Source organism: Rhinopithecus bieti, unplaced genomic scaffold (assembly GCF_001698545.2).
Source record: "Rhinopithecus bieti isolate Rb0 unplaced genomic scaffold, ASM169854v2 scaffold_32096, whole genome shotgun sequence".
NCBI classification, from domain to species: domain Eukaryota; kingdom Metazoa; phylum Chordata; class Mammalia; order Primates; family Cercopithecidae; genus Rhinopithecus; species Rhinopithecus bieti.
The window spans coordinates 114,026-140,906 of record NW_016813886.1 but is presented as its reverse complement, the minus strand read 5'-3'; the positions used below and the strand labels follow the sequence as shown (position 1 = coordinate 140,906).

The 26,881-nt window shown below is 41.5% G+C and overlaps 1 protein-coding gene and 1 long non-coding RNA gene across 6 annotated transcripts; one reads left to right on the top strand and one right to left on the bottom strand.

Moving 5' to 3' along the window:
- Positions 1 to 1,797: 1,797 nt before the first annotated feature.
- LOC108513324 (uncharacterized) lies at positions 1,798 to 21,305 on the top strand. The gene is made up of 4 exons (XR_001880860.1): positions 1,798 to 1,950; positions 18,676 to 19,035; positions 19,861 to 19,958; positions 20,326 to 21,305. It is a non-coding gene; the product is annotated as an uncharacterized LOC108513324 (long non-coding RNA).
- On the bottom strand, positions 16,600 to 22,075 carry ZNF32 (zinc finger protein 32). 5 transcript variants are annotated; one of them, XM_017849045.1, is made up of 3 exons: positions 21,314 to 21,524; positions 18,794 to 18,936; positions 16,600 to 17,540 (listed from the first exon to the last, which is right to left on the bottom strand). In XM_017849045.1, the coding sequence occupies exon 3, from the start codon at positions 17,533 to 17,535 to the stop codon at positions 16,789 to 16,791; it is 747 nt and encodes a 248-aa protein (XP_017704534.1). In that variant the 5' UTR covers positions 17,536 to 17,540; positions 18,794 to 18,936; positions 21,314 to 21,524; the 3' UTR covers positions 16,600 to 16,788. The 5 variants fall into 5 exon arrangements, with proteins under 5 accessions (XP_017704534.1, XP_017704532.1, XP_017704533.1 ...); XM_017849043.1 differs by having other exon boundaries at positions 18,798 to 18,936; XM_017849044.1 differs by lacking the exon at positions 21,314 to 21,524 and adding an exon at positions 21,531 to 22,075 and having other exon boundaries at positions 16,601 to 17,540.
- Between the last annotated feature and the right edge of the window lie 4,806 nt (positions 22,076 to 26,881).

Genomic DNA, 26,881 nt, shown 5'->3' with positions numbered 1-26,881 from the left:
TTTTTTTTTTTTTTGATGGAGTCTAGCTCTGTCACTCAGGCTGGAGTGCAATGGTGCGATCTTGGCTCACTGCAACCTCTGTACCCCAGGTTCAAGCAATTCTCCAGCCTCAGCCTCCTGAGTAGCTGGGATTACAGGCATGCACTATCATGCCTGGCTAATTTTTGTATTTTTTTTGAGACAGGGTATCACCATGTTGGCCAGACTGGTCTTAAACTCCTGATCTCAGGTGATCCACCTACCTCAGCGTCCCAAAGTGCTGGGATTACAGGTGTGACCCACCGCACCTGGCTGTCAATTTTCAAAATAGCCAAAAACTGGAAACAACCAAAATGTCCATCAACTTATTATTGGACAAACAATATCTGCTATGTTCATACAATGGAATATTAACAATAAAAGGAATAAAGTATTGATACGTGTTACTATATGGATGGACCTCAAAAACATTATACCAAATAAAAGAAGCCATATATTCTATAATTCCATTTATATGAAATGTCCAGAAAAGGCCAGTCTATAAAAACAGATATTAGATTTATGGTCCCGTGGAGCAGAGGGTAGCAATGAGGGATGTTTCCAAATGGAAATGAAGTTTTTTGATGGTTTATTGCAAATGTTCTAACGTTAGATTGAGATGTTAGTTACTCAGCTGTGCACATTTTCTAAAAGTAATTGAATTGTACACTTAAAATAAGTGAGTGTTATTGTATGTGAATTGTGTTATTGTATGTGAATTATGCCTTGATAAAACTGTTTTTAAAAATGATAGCAAGGTATGGGAGTTGAGGGTGTTTGCAAGTAGGTGATTAAAAGAGGGACCATATAATAAAAGCTGGTAAGGAAGGATGAACAGTAATGAGAGAGTAGCAGGATCTATGAATTATTTGATGCAGCTGAAAATTTATTGGCTTTAGTTCACTAGAGGAAGTGAGATGCAAAGACAGGAGTTGATAATCAGAAAGTGAGATGATTAAAGTTGAGACCATTGTTGGATTGATAATGCAAATGTTACGAATATGATCATGGATGGAGGTGAGTGGCTCTGGTCTTACAGAGAGGAAGTTCATTGAAAGTAAGGAGGAAAAGTGATGAGTCATTTATAAGCACTCCAAGTGGGATGACAGTAGAGCTGGAGTGAGTGATAGTGATATAGGAACTAAAAGCTTCAAGGAGCGACCCAGGTGATAGATAACTGCTGCAAAGAGGAATAATGTGTACAATAGCTTTAAGGCAAGAGACTCAACGTTGGAGTTAAGAGAGAGGGAGAGAGTATTTGTCTTGAATCAAGCAGAGACAGGGTCACAACAGGCTATAGTCAGGATTATATAAGATGTTTGTATAAGCAAAACCCCAAGAAACTTCCTGAAAGGTTATGGCAATAGTCAAACAAGTTTTTCCAGTACATCTGTAGCTTGTGTTAAATGAGATATATTGATTACAGTCACCATTTTGGACTATGGCAAAGCTGGGGAGGTTAGTGGCCTGAAAACATAAAAGGAGTACAATCAGGAAAATCAGGAAAAACCAGGCAGGCTGGCCAGAACTACTGGGAAGAGATAGAAATTAGAAAGCAAGCAGAATTGTGGAGTGATTTGCATTCTTTTATCAAAGGAATGAGGCTCCCTAAGAGTAAGATGGGATTCAGTACTGCAGAAACACAAGTCTTGGTCATGGCTGGATTATACATTCTATTGTCACTAAGTCCCTGACCCTATGGCAATGACATCATAATGACCCCAAATGCAAGTGAAGTAAACAGAATCAGGGCAGGGCTACAGGTGATCTGGTGAACTGGACTTGGTGGATGGTGTAGAAGGGACTTTGGGAGAGACTTGTGCCTATGATAAAAGGGAAGATGAAGGTATTCATTTGAGTTTGCATGTGTGGGGCCTTTTTGGCACGGTTGACTCATCTGTGCTCCTTCCTGTGACTTGACGTCAAAATTAGGTAAGAAATCATGTATTTAATCATCTTCGTTGACTTTTCTAGTCTTCTGTGGCGTTGATTCTTGAATGGAAGCCCTAGCAATGAGGAACTTGGCGTGGAAAAGGAGGACAGACACGTACTGTCTTAACGCCCTGTGTAAGGAGTAGGGTAGTCCAGGCCAACTGCTGCTTGGAATTTTCTTCCTGCTCTTTTTATTGCTTTGAAGGGAGTTTTGGGTCTGCTTAGAGAGTCTGGTAGGGTTGAGAGTCAAACTGTGAAGCTGGTAAGAAGAATGAGCTGTAGGCTTGTTAAAACACATTGTGCTGTCCCTCCCTTCTCCCCAGTCTCTGCAGTTTCTGGGTCAGTAGGTCTGGGACAGGGCCTGAGGATTTGCATTTCCTATAAGTTCCCAGGTGATGCTGATGTCCTTTGGAACCACTTGGTTGGATTTGTATGTATTTCTGCAGAAGAATGTTTTTGATACCGTGGAGGATACTCGCCAAGTGTTATGGGTTCAATTCTGTCCTCCAAAAAGATATGTTGAAGTCCTGACTGCCAATACCTCATACCATGTCCTGTTTGGACATAGGGTCTTTGCAGATGTAATTAGTTAGGATGACATCATAGTGGCATATGGTGGGCCTTTAATCCAGTGTGACTGGTATCCATATAAGAGGTGGAGAAATGCAGACACACAGACAGGTGGGAGAAGGCCATATGACAGCACAGGTGGAAAGTGAAGTCCTGCAGCTGCAAGCCAAGAAGCACCAAGGGTTGACAGCAAACCACCAGATCTAGGGGCAGGCAAGGAGGGGCTCCCCCTACAGTTTCAGAGGGGGCACGGCCTTGATTTTGTACTTCTAGCCTCCAGAACTGCCAGATAATAAATTTATGTTAAGCCACCTGGTTTGTGGTACCTTATTATAGAATCCTTAGAAAAGTAACACACTAAGGTTACCCTCAGTGAGTCATGCCCTTGTATAACCTCTCCCTTTGTGGGAATAACCCGAGACTTGCCTCTGATGGAATATGGCAGAGGTGATGGGACACCGCTCCTATGGTTGTTATGTTATATAAGACTCTGAAGACACTTAGCCGACTTGGAAGATAAGCAGACTCTTAGCAGACTTGGAAGATAAATTCTCTTCTGTTGGACTTAAAGAGGCAAACTGCCATGTGGTGGCAGAGAAGTTTAAGTGGCCTGAAGGACCTCAGGGCACACTTCAGCTAATAGTAAGAAACTGGGACGCTTAGTACTACAGCCATCGGGAAATGCATTGCGCCTCCATCTGAATGGGCTAAGGAGGGATCTTCTCTAGTTGAGACTAGATGGACACGGCTTGGCTGGCACCCTGATTTCAGGCTGGTGAGACCCTGAGCAGAGTTCCCAGCTTGGTCCCTCCTGAACTTCAGAACTACGCAAAACTGTGAGATAATACATTTGTGTTGTTCAACCTGCTGAGTTTGCAGTAATATGTTACTAGAATGTAAAGATAGATACATTTATTAATGAAAATAGAAAAACTAAACTGCCAAACAATGTGTATAGAGTGGTCCTTTTTTGTTTAAAAAGAATGAAATAAGAAAATATGTTCAAATTCCACGGTTTGTATAAGTATATATATCAAATAGTATATAGAAATACACACAACCATATACTGTGGAGGGGTGTGTGTGTGTGTGTAACTTTGGAGTGATGTTATTTGGAGTGATGTAACACTTGGGTTTTTGGAGTAGGGAGATTATTGGCTTTTTTTAGTATAACTTTTTATTTGGAAGTGATAAGGAGCATATTTAGCTTTAAAGGGAAAATCAGATAACGTATATTAAAGAGAAAATTACGTATGTTGATCATTTTGATTATAAAATAATGTATGTTTATTGTAGAAAATACAGAAACAAGAAAATAAAATTTATTATGGCCCTTTTGATCAAAACCACCGTCTTCCAGTAATTCGACAAAATGACAAACACAAAGGGAAAGAGGAGAGGCTCCTAGTAGATGTCCTCTAGGCCTTTTAGAAAGCATGGAGTTGTTCCTTTGGTCACGTATATGTGAATCTATAAGAAAGATGATATTGTAGACATTAAAGGAATGGGCACTTTTCAAAAGGAATGCCCCACAAGTGTTATCATGGCAGAACTGGAAGAGTCTACAGTGTTACCCAGTAGGCCGTCGGCATTGTTGTAAACACGCAAGTTAAGGGCAAGATTCTTGCCAACAGTATTCATGTGGGTATTGAGCACATTAAGTACTCTGGGAGCCGAGCTAGCTGCCGCTAGTCTGCCGCTGCTTCTGAATTTTGTCCCACCTTGTGTTTATTTCTCTCCCTTTCTGAATTTTCTGTTTCTATTCGCAACCCTAACCCCTAAGAACTCTCAGGAACAGTGCTCCCTGACTGGTTTAAGCTAAAATTTTCACCCCCATGGTAGAGCAGATCCAGTGGTTCTCTTCTGGATTTTACTTGTCACCACCTTTTATTTCCTGGGAAAATTTGATTATGAGGTTGGATAGTTTGTTAAAAAAAATGTCTGTTAATGTTTAATCCACACTTTCAAGCCTAAGGAGCTCTGGAAATAACTTTTTAAATAGAAAAAATTTTAATATAAAACAATTAAAGGGCCAGGCACAGTGGCACACACCTGTAATCCCAGCACTTTGGGAGGTCAAGGTGGGAGGATGGCTTAAGTCCAGGAGTTCGAGACCAGCTTGGGCGGCATAGTGAGACCCTGTCTCTACAAAAAATACAAAAATAGCTGGGTGCAGTGGTGCATGCCTGGGGTCCCAGCTATTTGGAAGGCTGAGGTGAGAGGATCGCTTGAGCCTGGTAGGTTGAGGCTGCAGTGAGCTGTGATCGCACCACTGCACTCCGTCCTGGGTGACAGAGTAAGACCCTGTCTTAAAACAACAACAACCATTAAAGTGTATATAACTTAATCTAGCAATTCTACTTCTGGGAATGTATTTTATGTTTAACTGTTCACAGTTACATGAAAAGATATGCATAAAGATGTTGCCTGCAGTATCGTTTGTGATAGTAAACACTTATAAGCCAATAAATCAGCAGAGAAACTTGTAAATGAATTATAAAATGTGATACTGTGAAATATATATATTTAGTCTTTGTCCTCATTTCCTGACATACAGCTCATAATTGTCTATTAACAATCTAGGCAGATCTAGATGAAGTAATGTAGAAACTCAGAATATTTTAAGGGAAAAAAGTAAACTTGTAGATCAAGCTTGTCCAACCCATGGCCCACGACCGCATACGGCCCAGACAACTTTGAATGCGGCCCAACACAAATTCATAAACTTTCTTAAAACATTATGAGATTTTTTTTGGCGATTTTTTTTAAAGCTGTTTAACTATTGTTAATGTTAGCGTATTTTATGTGTGGCCCAAGACAATACTTCTTCCAATGTGGCCCAGGGAAGCCAAAAGACTAGACCCGCCTGATGTAGATCATTATGTGTGGTTTGATCCTGTTAAGGAAATATGTGTACCTCCAAGCTCCCTTCCTCACTCTTTTTATAGTGAAATTGCTCTGAGTGTTTCCTCTGCACACATTGAGAACCACATCAGTGTTATAGTTATTGCTTCAGAAGCCTAACATAGTTTAGAAAACTTAAGAGAAGGATAATCTATTATATCTACCCATATTCCTACTCTTTCTGTTTTTTTTTTTTTTTTTTTTTTGAGTCAGTTTCACTCTGTTGCCCAGGCTGGAGTACAGTGGCGCAATCTTGGCTCACTGCAACATCTGCCTTCCAAGTTCAAGTGATTCTCCTGCCTCAGCCTCCTGAGTAGATGGGATTACAGGCATCCGCCACCATGCCAGGCTGATTTTTTTTTTTTTTTTTTTAGATAGAGTCTTGCTCTGTTGCTCAAGCTGGAGTACAGTGGCGTGATCTCAGCTCACTACAGCCTCTGCCTCCTGGGTTCAAGTGATTCTCCTACCTCAGCCTCCCGAGTAGCTGGGATTATAGGCATGCACCACCACACCTGGCTAATTTTTGTATTTTTAGTAGAGATAGGGTTTCACCATGTTGGCCAGGCTGGTCTCGAACTCCTGACCTCACGTGATCCACCCAGCTTGGCCTCCCAAAGTGGTGGGATTATAGGTATGAGCCACAGGACCTGGCCTTTTTCTGGTTTTATTTCTTCTTTTCTCATGCTTCAAGTTTCCTTGTTTTATCATTTTTTTCTGCTTGAATAAGTTTTTTAGCCATTATTTTAGGGAAGGTCTGCTGTTGAAAAATTCTCTTAGTTTTCTTTCATCTGAAAGAAATGATTGATTTCCCCTTCACGTTCCTTTTCATACTTAAAAAAATTAACTTTTAAGTTCAGGGGTACATGTGCAGGTTTGTTATAAAGGTAAACTAGTGTGATGGGGGTTTGTTGTACACATTATTTCGTCACTCGAGTATTAAGCCTAGTACCCATTAGCTATTTTTCCTGATCCTCTCCCTCGTCCCAATCTCCAGTAGGCCCCAGTGTGCATTGTTCCCCTCTATGTGCCCATGTGTTCTCATCATTTAGCTCCCACTTATAAGTGAGAACATGCAGCATTTGGTTTTCTGTTCCTGCATTAGTTTGCTAAGGATAATGGCCTCCAGCTCCATCCATGTTCCTGCAAAGGACATGATCTCCTTCTTTTTTATGGCTGCATAGTATTCCATGGTGTATATGTACCACATTTTCTTTATCCAGTCTATCACTGATGTACATTTAGGTTGAGTCTTTGTCTTTACTATTGTGAGTAGTGCTGCAGTGAACATATGTGTGCATGTGTCTTTATAATGGAGTGACTTATATTCCTTTGATGTATACCCAGTAATGGGATTGCTGGGTTAAATGGTATTTCTGTTTATGGGTCTTTGAGGAATCACCATACTGTCTTCCATAATGGTTGAAATAATTTACACTCCCAAGAACAGCGTAAAAGCATTCCTTTTTTCTCTCTGCACCTTCACCAGCATCTGTTACTTTCTGACTTTTTAATAGCCTTTAATAATAGCATTCTGAATGGCGTGAGATGGTATCTCATTGTGGTTTTGATTTGCATTTCTCTAATGATCAGTGATGTTGAGTTTTTAAAAAGTGTGATTGTTGGCCCCATGTATGTCTTCTTTTTAAAAGTGTCTGTTCATGTCCATTGTCCACTTTTCTTTTCTTTTCTTTTTTTTTTTGCGGGGGACAGAGCTTCGCTCTATTGCCCCGGCAGTGCAGTGGCATGAAGTTGGCTCACCACAACCTCTGCTTCCCAGGTTCAAGTAATTCTTCTGCCTCAGCCTCCTGAGTAGCTGGGATTACAGGTGCATGCCACCATGCCCAGCTAATTTTTGTATTTTTAGGAGAGACTGCCAGGCTAGTCTTCAACTCCTGACCTCAAGTGATCCATCTGCCTCAGCCTCCCAAAGTGCTGGGATTACAGATGTGAGCCACTGTGCCCATCTGTTTGCCCACTTTTTAATGGGTTGTTTTTCTCTTGTAAATTTGTTTAAGTTCCTTATAGATGCTGGATATTAGACCTTTGTCAGATGCATAGTTTACAAAAATTTTCTCCCATTCTGTAGGCTGTCTATTCACTCTATTGATAGTTTCCTTTGCTGTACAGGAGCTCTGTAGTTTAATTAGATGCCAATTGCCAATTTTTGCTTTTTCTGCAATTGCTTTTGGTGTCTTTATCATGAAATCTTTACTCGTTTCTATGTCCAGAATGGTATTGCCTAGGTTGTCTTCCAGGGTTATTATAGTTTTGGGTTTTACATTTAAGTCTTTAATCCATCTTGAATTAATTTTTGTATATAGTATAAGGAAGGAGTTCAGATTCGATCTTCTGCATATGGCTAGCCAGTTATCCCAGCACCATTTATTGAATAGAGAATTCTTTCCTCATAGCTTGTTTTCATCAGGGTTGTTGGAGATTAGATAGTTGTAGGTGGGTGGCCTTATTTCTGGCTTCTTTATTCTGTTCTGTTGGTCTGTCTGTTTTTGTACCAGTACCATGCTGTTTTGGTTACTGTAGCCCTGTAGTACAGTTTGAAGTCAGGTAGCGTGATGCCTCCAGCTTTGTTATTTTTGCTTAGGATTGCCTTGGCTATTCAGGCTCTTTTTTGGTTCCATATGAATTTTAAAATAGTTTTTTCTAGTTCTGGGAAGAATGTCAATGGTAGTTTAATAGGAATAGCATTGAATCTGTAAATTGCTTTGGGCAATATGGCCATTTTAACGATATTGAGTCTTCCTACTCATGCGCATGGAGTATTTTTCCATTTGTTTGTGTCATCTCTGATTTCTTTGAACAGTGTTTTATAGCTCTTCTTGTAGAGAAAAATCTTTCACCTCCCTGGTTAGCTGTATTCCTAGGTATTTTATTTTTTGGCAATTGTGAATGGGACTGCATTCCTGATTTGGCCCTCGGCTTGACTGTTGTTGGTGTAAAGGAATGTTTGCGATTTTTGCATATTGTATCCTGAGACTTTGCTGGAGTTGTTTATCAGCTTAAGGAGCTTTTAGGCTGAGACTATGGAGTTTTCTAGATATAGGTTCATATCGTCAGCAAACAGGGAGAGATTGACTTCCTTTCTTCCTATTTGGATGCCTTTTCTTTCTTTCTCTTGCCTGATTGCTCTGGCCAGGACTTTCAATATTACGTTGAATAGGAGTGATGAGAGACGGCATCCTTGTCTTGTGCCAGTTTTCAAGGGGAATGCTTCCAGCTTTTCCCTATTCAGGCTGTGGGCTTGTCATAGATGGCTCTTATTATTTTGAGGTATGTTCCTTCCATACCTAGGTTATTGAGAATTTTTAACATGAAGGGATGTTGAATTTTATCAAAAGCCTTGTCTGCATCTATTGAGATGATCATGTGGTTTTTGTCTTTAGTTCTGTTGATGTGATGAATCACATTTATTGATTTGCATATATTGAACCAACCAAGCTTGCATCCCAGAGATAAAGCCTATTTTGTTGAGTATTTTTGCATTGATGTTCATGAAGAATGTTGGCTTGATGTTTTCTTTTTGTGTTGTGTCTCTGCCAGGTTTTGGTATCAGGATGATGCTGGCCTCATAGAATGAGTTAGGGAGGAGTTCTTCCTTCCCCTTCATTCTTGAATGATATGTTTTCACTGATATAAAATTTTGGGTTGAGAGTTCTTTTCTCTGAAAAATGTGTTTGAATTCCTTCTGGCCTCCATAATTTCTAGTGACATGTCCATTGTTACTCAAATCATTCATTCGCTATAGGTTGTGTTTTGTTTCTCTCTAGCTGCTTTCAAGAACTTTTCATCATGTTTGATTTAACGAAGTTTAATTATGATGTGTCTTGCTGTGTGTTTCTTTGTGTTTATCATATTTAAAGTTTGCTCTGCTTCTTGAATCTGAAAGTTTGTGGCTTTCACCAAATTTGGGTAATTTTCAGCCATTATTTTTTTCAAGTACATTCTCAGCCTTACTTTCTTTTCTCTTCTAAAACAGCAGTGATACCAATGTTATCTCTTTTGTTATTGTTTCCCAGGTCCCTGATAATCTGTTAATTTCTTTTTATTCTATTTTCTCTCTGTCATTCAGATTGGGTAATTTCTATTATTCTATTTTCAAATGTATTGGTTCTTTGCTCCACCATATTCATGCTGCTATTGAGCCATCTAGTGAGTTTTACATTTATTTTATTTTCCAGTTCTAAAATTTCCATTTGATTCTTTTTTATTCACCACCTGCATGACCTTGTATAAGTTTTTTTAACCCCTCTAGACTTTAGTTTTCTGAATTATAGTTAGCACTTATTCAAGTTTGCTGTGAGAGCCAAGGATATAAAGCTTAGCTCAGCATCTAGCAAAGACTAAGCATTTCAAAATGTTAGCTCTCATTTAAAATCATTTTCTATATACTAATGTCAAATATTTCTGGTTTTCTGGCGTATGATTTTTATTGTATGGAGTCAGTCCCACCTTACAGACACATTGATATTTTACAATGAAAGTCAGTGGGAAGAGAGATTCTCATTTTAACAGAGCAAAATTCTGCACTTCAGTGGAATATGTTTATTCAGTCTTAATGTACCCATACACTAGGAACTTTAGCCTAAAATTTTAACTTAACATTTTGATATTTAATGATTTGTTTTAAATATATTTTGTGTGTTATAAATATTATACAAATATGTGCACATTTATACAGATATATGTATTATATATACATATATGATATATATACAGATGTATTATATACACATATATAGTTGATTCTCATTATTCACATTAGTTATGTTCTGTAAAGTCTCTGTGAACATTGATTAGCAAATATGGAACCATTGTTCCTAGGAGAAATACAGGGTTAGGTTCCTACAAGCTTCTAGTCACAACATTTTAATAAGCTGATCAAAATATAACCTTGTTTTATGTATATTTCTGTTTAAAGAAACCTAATTTAATATATATTGTTGATTCATTTACTTTAAACTCATTGCCAAGAGGAGTATAACTCATCCCTGAACAAAGCTTATGTAACATATGTGTTTTCTCCCTCCACAAGGCACATCACAGCTTAGGAACAGCAGAGAGCACTTCAGCACTAAATTTGAAGTCATTTTAAACAGAAAAATCATCAACAAAAGCACAAACCTGTGAAAACATAGCACTCAATATATTGTGAAAAGGCCACTTGTTTATAATATAAGAAAGGAAACAAGAAGACAGAATAATTGTTTGACTTTAGCTGGGAATGTGCATGTTGCATGACTCAAATTTCTCATTGTCCTCTGCATGTCTGTGAATGACTGACCACAAAAGCACAGTGAGTGTTGATTTGGGGGTTACAAATAAAACTTAGCAAGTAGGTATATTTGTAAATATAGAATCTATGAATAATGAAAATCAGTTGTACAGACACAAACACACACACACACCCCTACATATGTACATTTTCTTAATTATCGAAATTCGAGGTAGACGAAACAGATTTGGGTCTTTACTTGGGTGTATAATATGGCGCTGTGATGGGGAAAAATTTTAGACTTGCAAGGCACATTAATTTTACAAACTACACTTTATCATGATGTATTATGTATTTTATACATTGTTTGATTAGATTTGCTAAAATATTAAGTATTTTTGTGTCTATGTTCATGAGGGATGCTGATGTATAATTTTCTTTTCTTATGACATCTTTGGTTCTAGGGTCAAAGTAATACTGATTTTATACAATGACTTGGGGCATATTCTCTTTTATTTTCTGAAAAAATGTGTAGGATACTTTTTTATGTTTTATGTTTTATCAGTAAAGCAATTTTGGCCTGGAGTTTTCTTTGTGTGAAGGTATTTGAATTTCTTTATTAGATATAGGGATACTTGGATTTTCTATTTCTTTTCTTTCTTTTTTTTTTTTTGGTGGAGACAGGGTCTCACTATGTTGCCCAGGGTGATTTCAAATGCCTGGCATCAAGAAATCTACCTGTCTTGGTCTCTCAAAGTGCTAGGATTACAGGTGTGAGCCACTGCACCCAGCTGATTTTCTGTTTCTTCTTCTGTCATTTTGGCAAGTTGTGTCTTTTAAAGACTTTGTACACTTCATTTTTGTTGTTGAACTTTTCGACGTAACACTGTTCATAATATGCTTTCATTTTTCCTTTAATATCTTTGTAATTTGTTGTGATGTCCTTTCTTTTATTCCTGATATTTGTAATTTGTGTTTCTTTTTTTTTATGATTAGCCTTGCTATGAGTGTATCAGTTTTGTTAACCCTTTCAAAGAGCTTACTTCTGCTTTGCTGATACTCAGTTTCATTGATCTACTCTATTATGAACAATATCTTCTTTCTTTGGTTTTGACTAACTCTTTTTCTAGCTTCTCAAGTGGGTAACAGATCAGTGATTTTATGTTTTTTCTTTTCTAATCCAGGCATTTTAAAGCTACACAATTCCCCTAAAGAGCTGCTTTAACTGCAGCCCTCATATTTTGACACGTATTATCATTCAGTTCAAAATATTTTCCTCAATTTTCTTTGCGATTTGTTCTTTGAACTATAAGTGATTTAGAAGTGTACAGTTTAATTTCCAAACAATTGTGGGGATTTTCTAGATATTTTATTATTATTGATTACTAATTTAATGACGTAGTGGCCGAAGAATATACTCTGTATAATTCAAGTGTTTTAAATTTATTGAGACTTGTGGCCCAGTGTATGGTCTATTGTGGTGAAGGTTTCATGTGCACTTCAGAGGAATGTGTATGCTGCTTTTGATGTGTGTAGTGACCCACGAATACCAATGGCATCAAGTTGGTTGATAGTGCTATTCAAAACTTCCATATCCTTACTGTTTTTTTCCCCCTAACTTCAGCAGCTATTGAGAGAAGGGTGTCAACATCTCTAACTATGGGATTTTGGTGGTGTCTATATTTCCTTTGTTCTCTCAATTTTTGCTTTATGTATTTGGGACTTAGGATATCACATTATATATGTATATTTTAATTTTTATTTTTATGTATTTATTCTTTTTGAGACAGAGTCTCACTCTGTCACCTAGGCTGGAGTGCAGTGGCGCAATCTTGGCTCACTGCAGCCTCCATCTCCCGGATTCAAGTGGTTCTCCTGTCTCAGAGTCCCAAGTAGCTGGGATTACAGGCGTCTGCCAGCACTTCTGTCTAATTTTTGTATTTTTAGTAGAGATGGGATTTCACCATGTTGGCTTGGCTGGCCTCGAACTCCTGACCTCAAGTGGTCCGCCCACATCAGCCTCCCAAAGTGCTGGGATTACAGACATAAGCCACCGCACCCTGGCCCATATATTTGGTTTTTGTCTCCATTTCCTGACATAACAGCTTCTCTCTTGGAATCTCCTGAGTGATAAGAGTGTGTTTTTTATGCTAATAAGATGACTATGGCCAGGGGTCCTAAGGTAGCTTCAGGATGGGGCTGGTCACCATAAAGACCAAAGCAGGATTAGGGGATTGGAACTTTCAGCAACCCCTACCACAGGGAGGGGAGAGGGGCTAAAGGTTTAGTTGATCACCAGTGGCCAATGATATATTTTCTGACCTCTTTACTTTTTATTATTTACTCATTCCTTTTTGCAGAACTATGCTTTTAAGATTATATATATCTATATAGCTCTTTCTCTATATTTATCTATATATACACATATATTTTTGAGATTCTGAAAGTATAAGTATACATATAGGCATATATTTTTACATTTCTTATAATGCAGTACTGCTGGAGTCCAGCATCTACTTCTTCATTTTATAACTTGGATTAGATATCAGTTAACTAATCTATACCATGCCTCTTATTTTGTCAAAGAGAGTGTTTATTTTAACCTTAAGCTTTCTGGTGAATCATAAATTATAATTTCCTGTTTTGATTTAGCCAGTGAGGTAGTATCAAGTTGCTTCCCCAGATTTTTCTTTCTTTTTTCTTTTTTTTTGAGACAGAGTTTTTGTTCTTGTTGCCCAGGCTGGAGTGCAGTGGCGCAATCTCAGCTCACTGCAACCCCTGTCTCCCGGGTTCAAGTGACTCTCCTGCCTCAGCCTCCCAAGTAGCTGGGATTATAGGCATGCGCCATCATGCCCAACTGATTTTGTATTTTTAATAGAGACAGGGTTTCTCCATGTTGGTCAGGCTGGTCTTGAACTCCCGACGTCAGATGATCCGCCTACCTTGGCCTCCCAAAGTGCTGGGATTGCAGGCATGAGCCACCACTCCCAACCTCTGATTTTTCCTATATATAAATTTTACAGTGGCTTATCCTTAAAAAGTACTTAAGTTATTCTGTTATTGCTGCATAACAAATTACCTGAAAATTTAGTGGTATCCAACCATAACGTTTCATTTTTCTCATGATTTTGTTTGTCAGGAATTAGGTGAGGCAGTCTCACTTTGGAGTCTCTCATGCAGTTTTGGCCAGATGTCAGCTGGGGCTGCATTCTGCTGGGCCGGAAACCTACAATGACCCTCACACATGGCTGGCAGGCTGTTGGGAGCTCAGCTGAAACTGCTGGCTGGAGCATTTATATGCAGCTTGTCCATTATAGTGATTTCAGGATAACTGGACTTTTTACATGGTGGCTGGTTTCACCTGAGAGTAAGTCTCTCAAGAGAACCAGGCAGAAATTTTTCATACCTTTTAAGGGCTTTTCAGAACTAAACTTGGTGTAGTATCACTTCTGTTGTGTTCTATTGTTTGAAGCAGTCACAAGGCTGTCCAGATTCAAGCAGTGGTGACATAGCCTACATCTCTTCATGGGATGAGTGTCAAAGACCTTGTAGGCAATACATTTATACTGCTTCATGGTTACTGAAGTATATCTTACATATAATAAAATGCACAGATCTTAAGCATTGAGTTAAATGAATTTGGTAATTGTTTAGACCTATGCATCTACTGCCTGATGTCAGGTATAGAACATTATTTTCACTCTGTAAACTTCCCTTGTGTGCCTTTCAGGTCAATCCTCACACATAGTTTTTCCTGTTCTGTGAAGGCATGTAAGTGGAATTATACTATTTGTGTATTTGACTTCTTTAACTCAACATAAAACTTTCAGATTCATCCATATTGATGTATCACTTGTATGTTCTTTTTTATTGCTGAGTTGTATTTCACTGTATGGATATACTATAGTTTCTTTATCCCTCACCCATTGTTGGACATTTATTTCTAGTGTGTAGCTTTTATAAATGAAGATGATATGAACATTCTTGTATATATCTTCAAATGTTATCATGGTATCTTTGGAATACTTTCATATTAAAATCCAGTGTTTCTAAATTATTTCAATGCTCAAAGACTTTTTAAATTTACCTCTCTACATGGTAAAGATTTACTATTACAAGCTTTTTGGGATTAAAGAGGCAATAATTTATAGCTGGGAGTTCCCAACCCTGGGGCCATGGATCAGTACCAGTCTGTGGCCTGTTAGGAACTGGGGCACACAGCAGGAGGTGAGTGGTGGGAGAGCAAGGGAAGTTTCATCTGTATTTACAGCCGCTGTCCACCGCTTACATTACCACCTGAGCTCTGCCTCGTGTCAGATAGTGGCAGCGTTAGATTCTCATAGAAGTGTGAACCCCATTGTGAACTGTGCATGCAAGGGATTCTAGGTTGTGCACTCCTTATGAGAATCTAATGCCTTATGATCTGTCACTGTCTCCCATCACCCCCAGATGGGACTGTCTAGTAGCAGGAAAACAAGCTCAGGACTCCCACTGATTCTACCTTATGGTGAGTACCTTATAATTGTTTCATTATACACTATAATGTAATAATAATAAAGTGCACAATAAATGTAATGTGCTTGGATCATCCCAAAACCATCCTACCTTCCCCCTCCATCTGTAGGAAAACTGTCTTTTATGAAACTGGTCCCTGGTGCCAAAAAGGTTGGAGACCACTGGTTTATAGGATCCACTGGAAAGGATGGAATGGTGTCTTACCAAGAAAACCAAAATCTCTATCATCCATCATTTATTTCACTTACATAAATGCTCAGCATAAAAAATTATAGAGATGGCTAAGATTTTAAAAAATGGAAATGAAAAATTCCCCTCAGAACCAATTTCTCCTTTGCAGCCTTCTTCAAATCTCATCCCCTGGAGGTCAGAAAAAAGGATGGGTTAGAATTCCAAATTTCTGTGTGTGTGTGCAGGAGGAAGAGGATAGTATTGTTGCAAAGTGGAAGTTCATTATTGACTACAAACTACAAGTCTGGGTTCAGTAATAAGAACACTTATCTTTCTAGATAACCCAATCCCAAGATATTGCTACTGTTATCAAAGAGGGAGTGAAGGTCTCTGAGAATGTAGGAGTCCCTTTAATAGATAGGGAGAAATGGGTTAAAGATTTTAAAAAATTGCAGACAGTAGTTGTTTGCTCTTTGGTTATAGGTGAATTATCTCTATCCTAGTTAGGAGTGGAGGACTGAAGTATGTCTAAATGCACAAACCTAAAGCTCTGCAGGCTTGGAAAGAAATTTTCTTTTGTAATAAAAGGGTAGGCCCCTTGCTACAGACATGAGTGATTAGTTACAATAGGTTATTGGGGGTATCATCCAGGTAATGAAATGTTCAACAAGAAGATTATAAAGGTTAACTAGATTTGCCCCATGGATTTTGCCCAGTGGTTTTGAAGGCAAAACAAGATTAATTTGAATATGTAGGGAAGAAAAAGAACTTGGGATTGATGAGGGGCTGAGTTTTTACATTTAAAAAAGCCTGATGGTGTCAACTACAAATTTATTTTTTATTTTTTTATTTTTTTTGAGATGGAGTCTCGCTCTGTCACCCAGGCTGGAGTGCAGTGGCTGGATCTCAGCTCACTGCAAGCTCCGCTTCCCGGGTTTACGCCATTCTCCTGCCTCAGCCTCCCGAGTAGCTGGGACTACAGGCGCCCGCCACCTCGCCTGGCTAGTTTTTGTATTTTTTAGTAGAGACGGGGTTTCACCGTGTTAGCCAGGATGGTCTCGAACTTCTGACCTCGTGATCGCCCGTCTCGGCCTCCGAAAGTGCTGGGATTACAGGCTTGAGCCACCGCGCCCGGCGTCAACTACAAATTTAAAATCTGTATTGTGTATACACAGAGCAATCTCTAGTGTGGCACCGGATTAATGGGGGTACCTTGAAAAATCAGGTCAAAATAAAGTGACAGAAATTATAAAACATACATGATAATGATAATAAACAAGACATTTATTTCTCATACTCTTTTGGGGGAAAGGAGAAAAGTCAGTTTGTCCTACCCGATGATGGTCTTTCTGAAAGATTCTCCATTCATTCCATAGAACTGAATAGGTTGCTTCATCTCAGAGAATTTTGTACTCTTAATTCATAAAGAGAACTTCTGTTCAAGAGAGTGATCAAAGGGTGAGCCTCTGTGAGCAGCTTCGCTGGTGCACGGCCAGGCTTCCTCTCTGGGTGAAACTTTTTCCACATTGGCCACACAGATAGGGTGTCTCTCCTGTGTGGATTTTGCCATGCAGAATACAATTCCCCCTGGTGTGGAAACTCTTCCTGCACTGGGTACAGGCATAGGGCTTCAGGCCCGTGTGGACTCTGATGTGAACAATTAAGCTTCCTTTCTGACTGAAGGCTTTTCCACACTGATCACATCTATAGGGCTTCTCACCACTGTGAACTCTCCTGTGAACAGCAAGGTTACTCTGATTCCTGAAGCTTCTCTGACAAATAGCACACTCATAGGGTTTCTGTCCAGTGTGGAGTCTCTCGTGGACAGCGAGACTACCTCGTTGACTGAAGCTTTTCCCACACTCCTTGCACTGATAAGGTTTCTCTCCTGTGTGTATCCGCTGATGTGTAACAAGATTGCCTTTGGCCCTGAAGCTTTTTCCACAGTGGGTGCACTCAAAAGGCTTTTGACCAGTGTGGATTCTCTCATGTAATGTTAGACTACCTTTTTGCCGGAAGGATTTTCCACACTCCTGGCACTCATAGACCCTTTGTCTCACTCCAGGTGAATCTTCCTGTAGGGTCTTCGAATCTGGGGATTTTTGTTCTAGCTTCTCTCTTCTGAAAGAATTTTGGATATCCCAGCTTGAGGATCCTGTAGCCTCAGAGTGGTCATACTTGTGGTGGGCTTCAGTCATCACATCTGATAAAATGAGAGCGAAGTCATGTAAGAAGCACCAATATGCTGAGTTAGAATAGGGAAAAAGAAACATAATTCTTTGAGTGCTTATGATGTGCCAGGCCTTATTCTGTGCATAGACAATGCAATCCTGAAAACAATGCCATGAGATTGATACAGATAATGGGAGCAAAGGGAGACTGTCAAAGGTCACAGAACTAGGTAAGTTAGAGCTGACTCAAATAGGCATTCTCCATAGTACTGTACTGCCTCTAAATTTAATTTAGGCCAACAAATAACCTTGTAAGACAGACATGGTTTTCTCTATTTTATAGGTCAGAAAACTGGCTCAGAAAATTTAGAAAACTATACAGAATCACATAGAGCCCCATACCCAACTTTTGTCTGACTCCAAAACAGGTGTGGATCCAGGCTGTATAAGGCCTAAAACTTTCCCATTTTAGAGGCACCCTTTTAAGAAAATGTATAAAATTAAGCCCAGGGTCTTGGAGAGACCAATGCAAGTGAGGGGTCCTAAAACTTAAGCTGCATTTGCTTCTTCAGAAATCCACCTCTGTCCAGTCTGTTTTTACAATGGAATAAGCACCGTGACCTCAGAAAATATGTAGTACAATCCTGGGTACTTTACATCTGTCATTGCTAATCCCTGCAACCCTACAAGATAGAACTTACTGCCCCATTTTACAGATGAAACTGGAGCTTAAGGAAGTTAAATAACCTGTCTGATACTGCAGATCTAGCCATGGCAATTATAGAATCTGATCCAAGGAATTTTTCCCATTAAAATCCTTGCTATTTTCAGCCTACTAAGCTATGGCAAAACTGAAATCAATTTTGGTTTGGAAGTTATTCTCTATGCAGATATTGACTTTATTTTTTCCTAATACTGCCCTGCATCTGAGCCTCCTGGTGCACTTTAAATATGGGTCCATTCATCACCATTAACAGTTTTCTTGGTGTCACCCCAGGGTAATTTTCTCCTTGTTCTCTTGCCTTATTCAGAGACAATGCTGAGATTTAAGCTGCTCATTGATTCTCAGAGACTACTTCAACGCTACCTCCATATCAAGATGGTTCTCTTGCTCTGTTTCTACTATTACTTCTAACTCCAGCTCACAGGCTTTTCTTGTAACCCTAGGAACAGCGAGCTCTTCCAAAGCAAGGTCTCCTCTGCTTCCTCAGACTGCCGACCAGTGCTGAGGACAGGGACACTGAATATCTGTGAGCTGAGCACATCCAGCCATCAACTGACTCACTCACTGAAGAACGCTACATTCTGGGCATATCTTCCATGACAGTCCAGCAGGGTAGCTGTTGGAAATCCAAACATGTCCACTCCTGCTTACGACCTCAGTTACCACCTCTTCATATGATTCTTCCATGGGCTGTTCCTGAGCACCTGAGGGATAAAAACAAACAAACAGAAACAAACAGGAAAGGGCAGAATAATTGATATGTGAGAAGGAAAAAGTCAACAGTTGTGGAGGCATAAGTGAATGTAAGAAACCTAGATTGCTTGACATAATTTAGTTACTATAATGTCACTGCAAAATAGGCCCAAAGGTACCAGGACCACACACAAATGAGTCTAGGAGGAAGCAGGAGGTGGGAAGGCAGAGAACACATAAACATATATCTCTTCCTGCCAATCCCAAGTTAATAGTCACTCCTGTTTACACTTTGGTCTTGGCATGTGATTGGGATCTTCCATTTTGGTTCCCCACCTAACCACCTACTACTTTCTTCCCTCTAAGCCCCAGAGGAATTCAGAATCTAAAAAAACATTTCAGCCTTCACGATTGGTTGGAACCAAGCAGCTCCCCAGTTCTCTGTAGTTACAAAGACTTAACAAGAGAGTCCATATGTTATCACTGAACAATTCTTTGGAGGCTCCAGACCCAGACTCACCTTTCTCTTGCTCTTGAAGATACAAGAATACCAGTTCTGACCAAGTGCAAACACTTGTCAATTCTTGGAAAAGAAAGACCTACTCTGGACTCCAAAACCAAGCCCGAGGCACTCCAACTAGGTTAAGTAACTTGCCCAAAAACCCACAGAAAATAAGGAATCAAGGTGGAGCAAAGGTTCAAATCCAAGACTTTCTGGATCCAAAGCGTATGCTCTTACATTAGACAGTTGTCTAGTTCCTGATCACTAAAGACCTGGTCAGAATGCTTATAAAATTGAACAGAAAGGAAGAGAGTTTGACTAGACTGAGTTACTCTTCCAGATCCTAGGAATCCTCTTGTATGTGCTCTAAATTATCTTTTATTATTATTATTTTTTAAAGTTTTCTGAGTCAAGGTTTTGCTCTGTTGCCCAGGCTGGAGTACAGTGGCTCAATCATAGCTTGCTGTGGCTTTGAACTCCTGGACTCAACAGATCCTCCCACTTCAGCCTCCCAAATAGCTAGGACTACAGGTAAGCACCACCAAGCCTGGCTAATTTTTAAAAATTGTTAAAAAAATTTTTTTGGTAGAGATCGGGTCTCATTATCCTGCCCAGGCTGGTCTCCAACTCTTGGCCTGAAGTGACCCTCCTGCCTCAGCCTCCCAAAATGCTGAGATTGTAGGCATGAGCCACTACACCTGGCCCACATGATCTATTTTTTAAAAAAATATTTTTTCTTACTTCAGGATCCTAATTACTGAATGCTTACACTTTTAAGAAACGCAGTGGTTCAATGCATACTCCTTGTTTCCCTCTAATATGTCCTATCAAAATGCTGGCCTTCTGATTTAATGAAATAATAATATGATGCTACCATTATTTGTTTTGTCAACCTAAGCACCTGGTTCTTCTTGACAGCTGCACATTCTGCTACATGCTGTGATGACCAAGAGAGGCATTTAAATATTTATTTGGAGGACTCACTTCCAACTTGGAACACAAGCTACAAAGGAATTCCCTACCAACATGACAGCACATCATTTGGAAGTTCAAGGTATTCTTGCTCAACAACTGCACAAATTAAAAGTCCCTGGAGTACATGACGCCTGCTGCCTGGGGTTGGACTCTGTCGCTGGGGATTCTGGAAATTAGGGTAGAATTCACAGCTCTGCCTCTCCACCTGCTGTGACGTCTTCAAGTTACAACTCCGCCGCCTATCAGGGACCTCCGTGATTAGTAAGAGGGAAATTGTCATATTTTTCTCCCTAGATCACAGGTCTGAGGAAGTAGTTTTCCTAAGATTTTGTAAAAGTGGCTTTATAATTAAAAACATTGATTTTCCTATTAGAAAGGCTATTATATCCTTTGGAAAAAGCTTAGTAGTAGTCCATGAGAGTCTTGGCTTCTTGCCTTGGCGCCCCCAGGATCTATGACCTTAGGCAAGTTTCCCCACTTACCAAATAGGTTCCTAACACTCTCCTATCAGTAGGACAGTGAGAAGGAAAGAACCAAACAGGAGGGGTATCTGACGAGACCACCAGGCTTAAGACCTAAAATCCAGCGTCCTCTGGAGGGCGGATGCGAAGAGGGGTACACTTGGCGGTCTGGAGAATGTCCTGGGGGCGTTTCAGGTGTAGGAGCTTGTGGGTAGCGTGGTTTCCCACACACTGCCTGGCTTCCTACTCTCCCTTGGAGGGGGTGCCTCTCCTCGCATCCCCGAAAGGCCGGTGTCGGCTTCCCGCCCTCGCTGAAGCCCGCACGGAGGCCCGGGGAGCCCACCGCGGCTTCCCCCTCCCACGCCCCGACCCCATGGGCCCTGCTCCTCTCCGCAGACGCTGCCCTCCCGCCTCGGGCCCCGGGCCCCGGGCCCGCCCAGCGTCCTGAACCTCGGCACCCCGCTCTCCGGTCCACGGGACCCTGCTCTGCGGACCGCTGACCTCTCCGCTCGCGGCTGGCCTCCCTCGGGGCCCGGGCCGGCCGGGCCTGCTCATTTCCGTGGCGGCCGCTGTCATAATGCGGCCACACGGAGGGCCCGGGACAGCGGCCTGATGGCGCAGCCCCGCCTTGCCCCGGCGCTTTGACCCGGCCGGGGGCCTCACTCACCGCAGCGGCGCGTGCCCGCAGACAAAGGCCGGCGCCGTGCCCGCAGCAGCACCAGCCCCAGCGCCGGCGCCGGCGGACCGGACTACAACTCCCAGGAGTCTCCGCGCGAGCTCGCCCGCCGGGCCGTGGGTCTCGGCGGCCCCGGCTTCCCAAGAGCACTGTGGGAAATGTAGTTCTCTGGCGCTCCCGGTGCTCGGGCTCCGCAGGTCCCCGGGGCGCGGGGACCTCAAGCCGTCGGGTTTGGACTGGGAATCCGGAGACCCACAGCGCTGACCTGTCAGCGGACGTGGAGTCGGGTCCGAGCCACGGCCGCTCAGATTAGCAAGATCTGATTGACAGCATCGGGGTAGCAGGCGCTGAGCCAGGGACTCAGGAATCCAGGGTTCTTGTAGGGCGTCGCGGAAGGAAACGAAGTTTTGGAGAGAAATGCGTTGATAAAGCCTTGGGGGCTTCCAGGTCATGCGTTGAGCCGCTCGCTGCATGAGCAAAGGCGAAGCTCGCTTTCATGGAGCTTCTGTGAAGAGCAACAGGAACAGTCAGTCCAGTCTTCGTGAGATACTGGGAGGAGCATGGTTGCTTTTGAACACATAGGAGATAAAGCCTCTCTAATAATACCTTTTTTTTTTCTTCACTCTGTCTCTCAGGCTGGAGTGCAGTGGCAGGATCTCGGCTCACTGCAATCTCCGCCTTCTGGGCTCAAGTGATTCTCCTGCCTCAGCCTCCCAAGTAGCTGGGACTGCAGGTCCGTGCCACCATGCCCGGCTAATTTTTTTGTATTTTTAGTAGAGGCCGGGTTTTACCATGTTGGTCAGGCTGTCTGATATGCCTTAAGCCTCCTTCAAACGCACTTTTCCAGGATCGGGGCCTCATCCTGGAGCTCTTTTGCCTGGCCGGGCATCTCTCTGGGTCGCTGCCTCTGGAGGGATGCGTCTGCCTATCCTCTTGCGTGAAGGACTCATAAAGAATGCTTCCTCTTGCTATGTTCTTGTCCTCTACCCGAAAGCCACCCATTTGTTAAACTAAACAACTTAATTTCACTCAATATGCAAAGGTGTCGTGTAAGTAATAAGTTGATTCCTAAATGTTAGCTGTTACTATTGCACATCATTTCTGAATTTCATTCAACATTTATCTGTTGAACCCATCTTAAGTGCTGACACTGGGGACACGAATGTGAGCAAGACACACTGTGCTTCTAGGGAGGGGCTGACAGTCTAGTGGAGAAAGCAAAAACCATCTTCCTCACATGGGGGTCAGGGGTGTTGCGCAGTGAAGTCCCAGAGTGTGTGGTGCAAAGTGTCCTGAAGCTCCCCACTCCTGAACTGCTCCAGGTGGCTCCTCCCCTCACTCCTCCCAAATCTGAGAGAGAAAGGGGTGGAGGGTTGCACACAGCAAAGGTCAAGGCTCAGAGTCCTAAGGCTGCGTCCTCTGCTTCACACAAGGGTACATAAGTTCCATTGAGGTCAAGACTGGCTGTGGACGCTAGGACAAGTTTCAGATCCTGCCGTGAAGGTACATGACAAAGCATTGATGGGAAGAGGTGGCTCTGAGGGGCAGCCATCATCACTTTTATAAATCTGCATAAACTCCCTTAAGAGGTCTCAGGAAAGTGGACACATTGAAGGGCCCAAAGCAGGGGAGAAAGTTGTTAGGATTGGGGTTGATGTGATCCCAGCCTCCATAGACAGACTGCCCAGTTGCAAAATGGGGCACATCCTCACCCACCACCTGCATCTTAAGGCAAATACTCAACAAGAGGGAGGGTGTGGGGTGAGGGTGAAAGGGAAATTGTTGTCGGCAGTATAGATTTGAAAAATTGCCAAATAACAATTCCCCCACTTTGCAGGCATTTCAAAATATTAGGTGAAGGACAGATAATTCAATAAATGGTGTTATGACAAGGGCGAGACATTGGAGGGGGGGAGTTGAATGTTTACCTAACTCCCATGCCAAGAGAACCTCCAGATGGATTAATGTAAAATGGGAAACACAGAGCCACAAAGGCCCAGAAGAGCACATGGATTAATCTTCTTATAATCTTGGCATAGGGAAGGCTTTCTTTCTTTCTTTCTTTTTTTTTTTTTTTGAGAAGGAGTTTTGCTCTGTCACCCAGGCTGGAGTGCAGTGTTGCTATCTCGCCTCACTGCAAGCTTTGCCAGGGAAGGCTTTCTTAACCAATGTAACAAAGGCAGAAACAATAAAGAAGAAGATTAAAATCCAGCACTTCTGTGTGGCCAAAGCACCACTAAATGAAGTTAACATGTGACAAGCTGGGAAAATATTAGCAACTGTCATACTTAAAGACACCATACAAATCAGTAAGAAAAAGACAGTTTACTAGAAATGTGGCAAAGGACAGCAACTCACACACACACAAATGAAAGGAAAATACATTCACTGTTCATTTTATAAAATTTTCAATTGAAACAAATGAAAATTACCTCCCAAGTACTAAATGGCAAAGATTGCAAAGGAGACTGGGGAAGTAGACATGTCTGTCCGTGTGTAAATTGAGATGACTGCTCTGATAGGACATTTGGCAGTGCATATTAAAAGTCCTGAAAATGTACATATTGCTTCTATAATTTTTTCTTTGGGGAAAAAGAATCAGCGAATTGTATCCTAATTGTGGAATGAAAGCCTTAGGGTCCAGATTACTGAAGTGAATTATTGGCTTTGAAAGGACTTTTAGTTCCTTTGAAAGGAGTGGCTGCCCTAGAAGTTTCCATGAGACTGTGAAGCTCTAGGGAAGCTGAAGCCTTCACTTGCTGCCATAGTTCTGAACAAATACAGTCATTTGGTGCTTAGTGATGGGGACACCTTCGGAGAAATGCATCGTTAGGCGATTTCATCTTTGAACATTGTAGAATGTACTTACACAAACCTAGCTGGTACCTCCCACTATACACTAGGCTCAGTGGTTTAGACTCTATTCAGTACAGTCACATGCTAGTGACTGTACTGAATACTGCATGCAATTGTAACGCAATGGCAAATATTTGTGTATCTAAACATAGAAATGGTATAGTAAAAATACGGTGGTATAATCTTCTGGGACCACTGTTGTATATGTGGTTAATTGTTGACTGAAAGGTTATAATGTGGCGCATGACTGTACCTGGGTCTAGAGTGGTAGAATGAGAGCACACCCTCCTGGGGGGGGGGGGGGGGGGGTTGATCAGAACACTTTCCATCATGCTTACCATCTGTGTCTACTCCAGTCCCTGTCAGAAATGCAGGCCTCTTCAGTCCCCACTGGCTGTGTTCCTCCTTCCTCAGAGCTCTGCACACTCACTGCACTGTGCAATCCTTTTGTTCACTCCACACTCTCCTCTCACTCTGTCCATTAGGGAGGAGTGCTTAGGAGAAAGTCAGCTTTCTTGCAGACCCCTCCATCTCGGTGGCCAAGCTTGGGCAGCTGGACCCCCAGGATAAAGGGATCTGTGCTTTAGTGTGATTCTTTGGAAAGATTGTTGAAGCTGGGCCAGAGCTGTCCAAGCATTTCCTGAAGTGCTAGCCATTTCTCAGGGCTGGAAGTGATCACGGCTTTTCTTTCGACAAACCGTTCCTTTTCTCTGAAGCCACCTTTGTCCTTTTGAGCAAATGTGTCTTGTGTTTGATTTCACTAGCACCTGATTTATAAACTCAGGATATGAAGACTTTGGCCTTCATGAGCCTAGTGTGTGCATCATTGCTCTCGTCCCCTCATAAACTCCCAACTATTAATATAAACATCATACTGATGGAAGCTATCTCTGCAGGCTTCAGGCAGATTTTGGTTCTTGCTTTTCATTTCTACCATTTAGCCAACTGTGCCCTTCTTCAACCTCTTGAGAGAATTGCTTATAAGCCAGAAAGTGGGAGGGAAAGTGTGGGGTGCAGCAGATGACCCACACCTAGTACAAATTTGCATTTGTTTTCATCACTGTGGGCTAAGCCAACATTTCCTGCAGAGGCTCTGATGCCCAGATCTGATTACCCTGTTTGGTGTCACTTAGTGGGGCTACAGACAAAACCCCTCAGACACCGAGTTAAGGAAGGGCTTTATTCGGCTGGAAGCATCAGCAAGACTCACCTCTCAAAAACCGAGCTCCCCAAGTGAGCAAATTCCTGTCCCTCTTAAGGGCTTACAACTCTAAGGGTGTTCATGTGAGAGGGTCATGATTGATTGAGCAAGCAGGGGGTACGTGACTGGGGGCTGCATGCACTGGTAATTAGAACGGAACAGAACAGGACAGGGATTTTCACAGTGCTTTTCCATACAATGTCTTTAGATAACATAACTGATTAGGTCAGGGGTCGATCTTTAACTACCATGCCCAGGGTGTGGCAGTGGGCTGTCTACCTGTGGATTTCATTTCCACCTTTTAAGTTTTCACTTCTTTTTTCTTTAAAGGCAGACATTGGGCATAAGACAATATGAGGGGTAGTCTCCTCCCTTAGCTGAAGTAGGAGCTAGGTGTTCCTCCTCAGATCAACTGTTGGATGCTACTTCCTCTCACACCTGAGTCCTGAGCTGTGGACCCTGGAGCTAGGGTTCTGCACTGGGGCCCACAGATGGGCTCCATGTGGGTCTGTGAACTGATGAAATGGCAAAAGTGGATGTCTTAGTCCACTTAGTGTTGCTATAAAGGAATGCCTGAAGTTGGGTAATTTAGAAAGAAAAGAGGGTTATTTGGCTCATGGTTCTGCAGGCTGTACAAGAAGCCTGGTACCAACATCTGCTTCTGGGGAGGCCTCAGGCTGCTTCTGCTCATGGTGGGAAGTGAAGGAGAGTGGTGTGTAGAGATCACATGGTGAGAGAGGAAGCAAGAGGGACAGAGGAGGTGTCAGGTTCTTTTAACAACCAGCTCTTGTGGGAACTCTCAAGGGAACTAATAGAGTAAGAACTTACTCAGAGCATGAATCTATTCATGAAGATCTGCCCTCATGACCCAAACACTTCCTGTTAGGCACCACTTCCAACACTGGAGATCAAATTTCAACATAAGGTTTCTGGTACAAACATCCAGACTATGAAGTGGACTCGAGGCTCTTTAGGACAGATGGTACATACTTTTCATCAAAGAGTTGGTTAATCTCCAAAAAGATAAAAATGATTGAGAATCCTTGAATATGCAGAGATAGATCATTTTAAATATTTTCTTTTAACTTTTCATTTTGAAACGATTTTAGACTTACAGAAAAGTTGCAAAACAATGGAGAGGGTTCACATATATTTTCATTCACTTTCCCCTAATATTAACAACTCACAGAATTATAAAACACCAGAAAATTAACATTGGTATCATGCATCCATGCATCATGGTAATTTTTTTTTTTTTTTTTTTTTTTTTTTTTTTTTTTTTTTT

Coding starts and splice junctions, on each gene's coding strand:
- ZNF32 (XM_017849042.1), bottom strand. CDS start 18,867: ATGTTTGGATTTCCAACAGCTACCCTGCTGGACTGTCATGGAAGATAT. Junction 17,541..18,797: donor CCAGAATGTAGCGTTCTTCA/GTGAGTGAGTCA, acceptor TCATTTTATCAG/ATGTGATGACTGAAGCCCAC.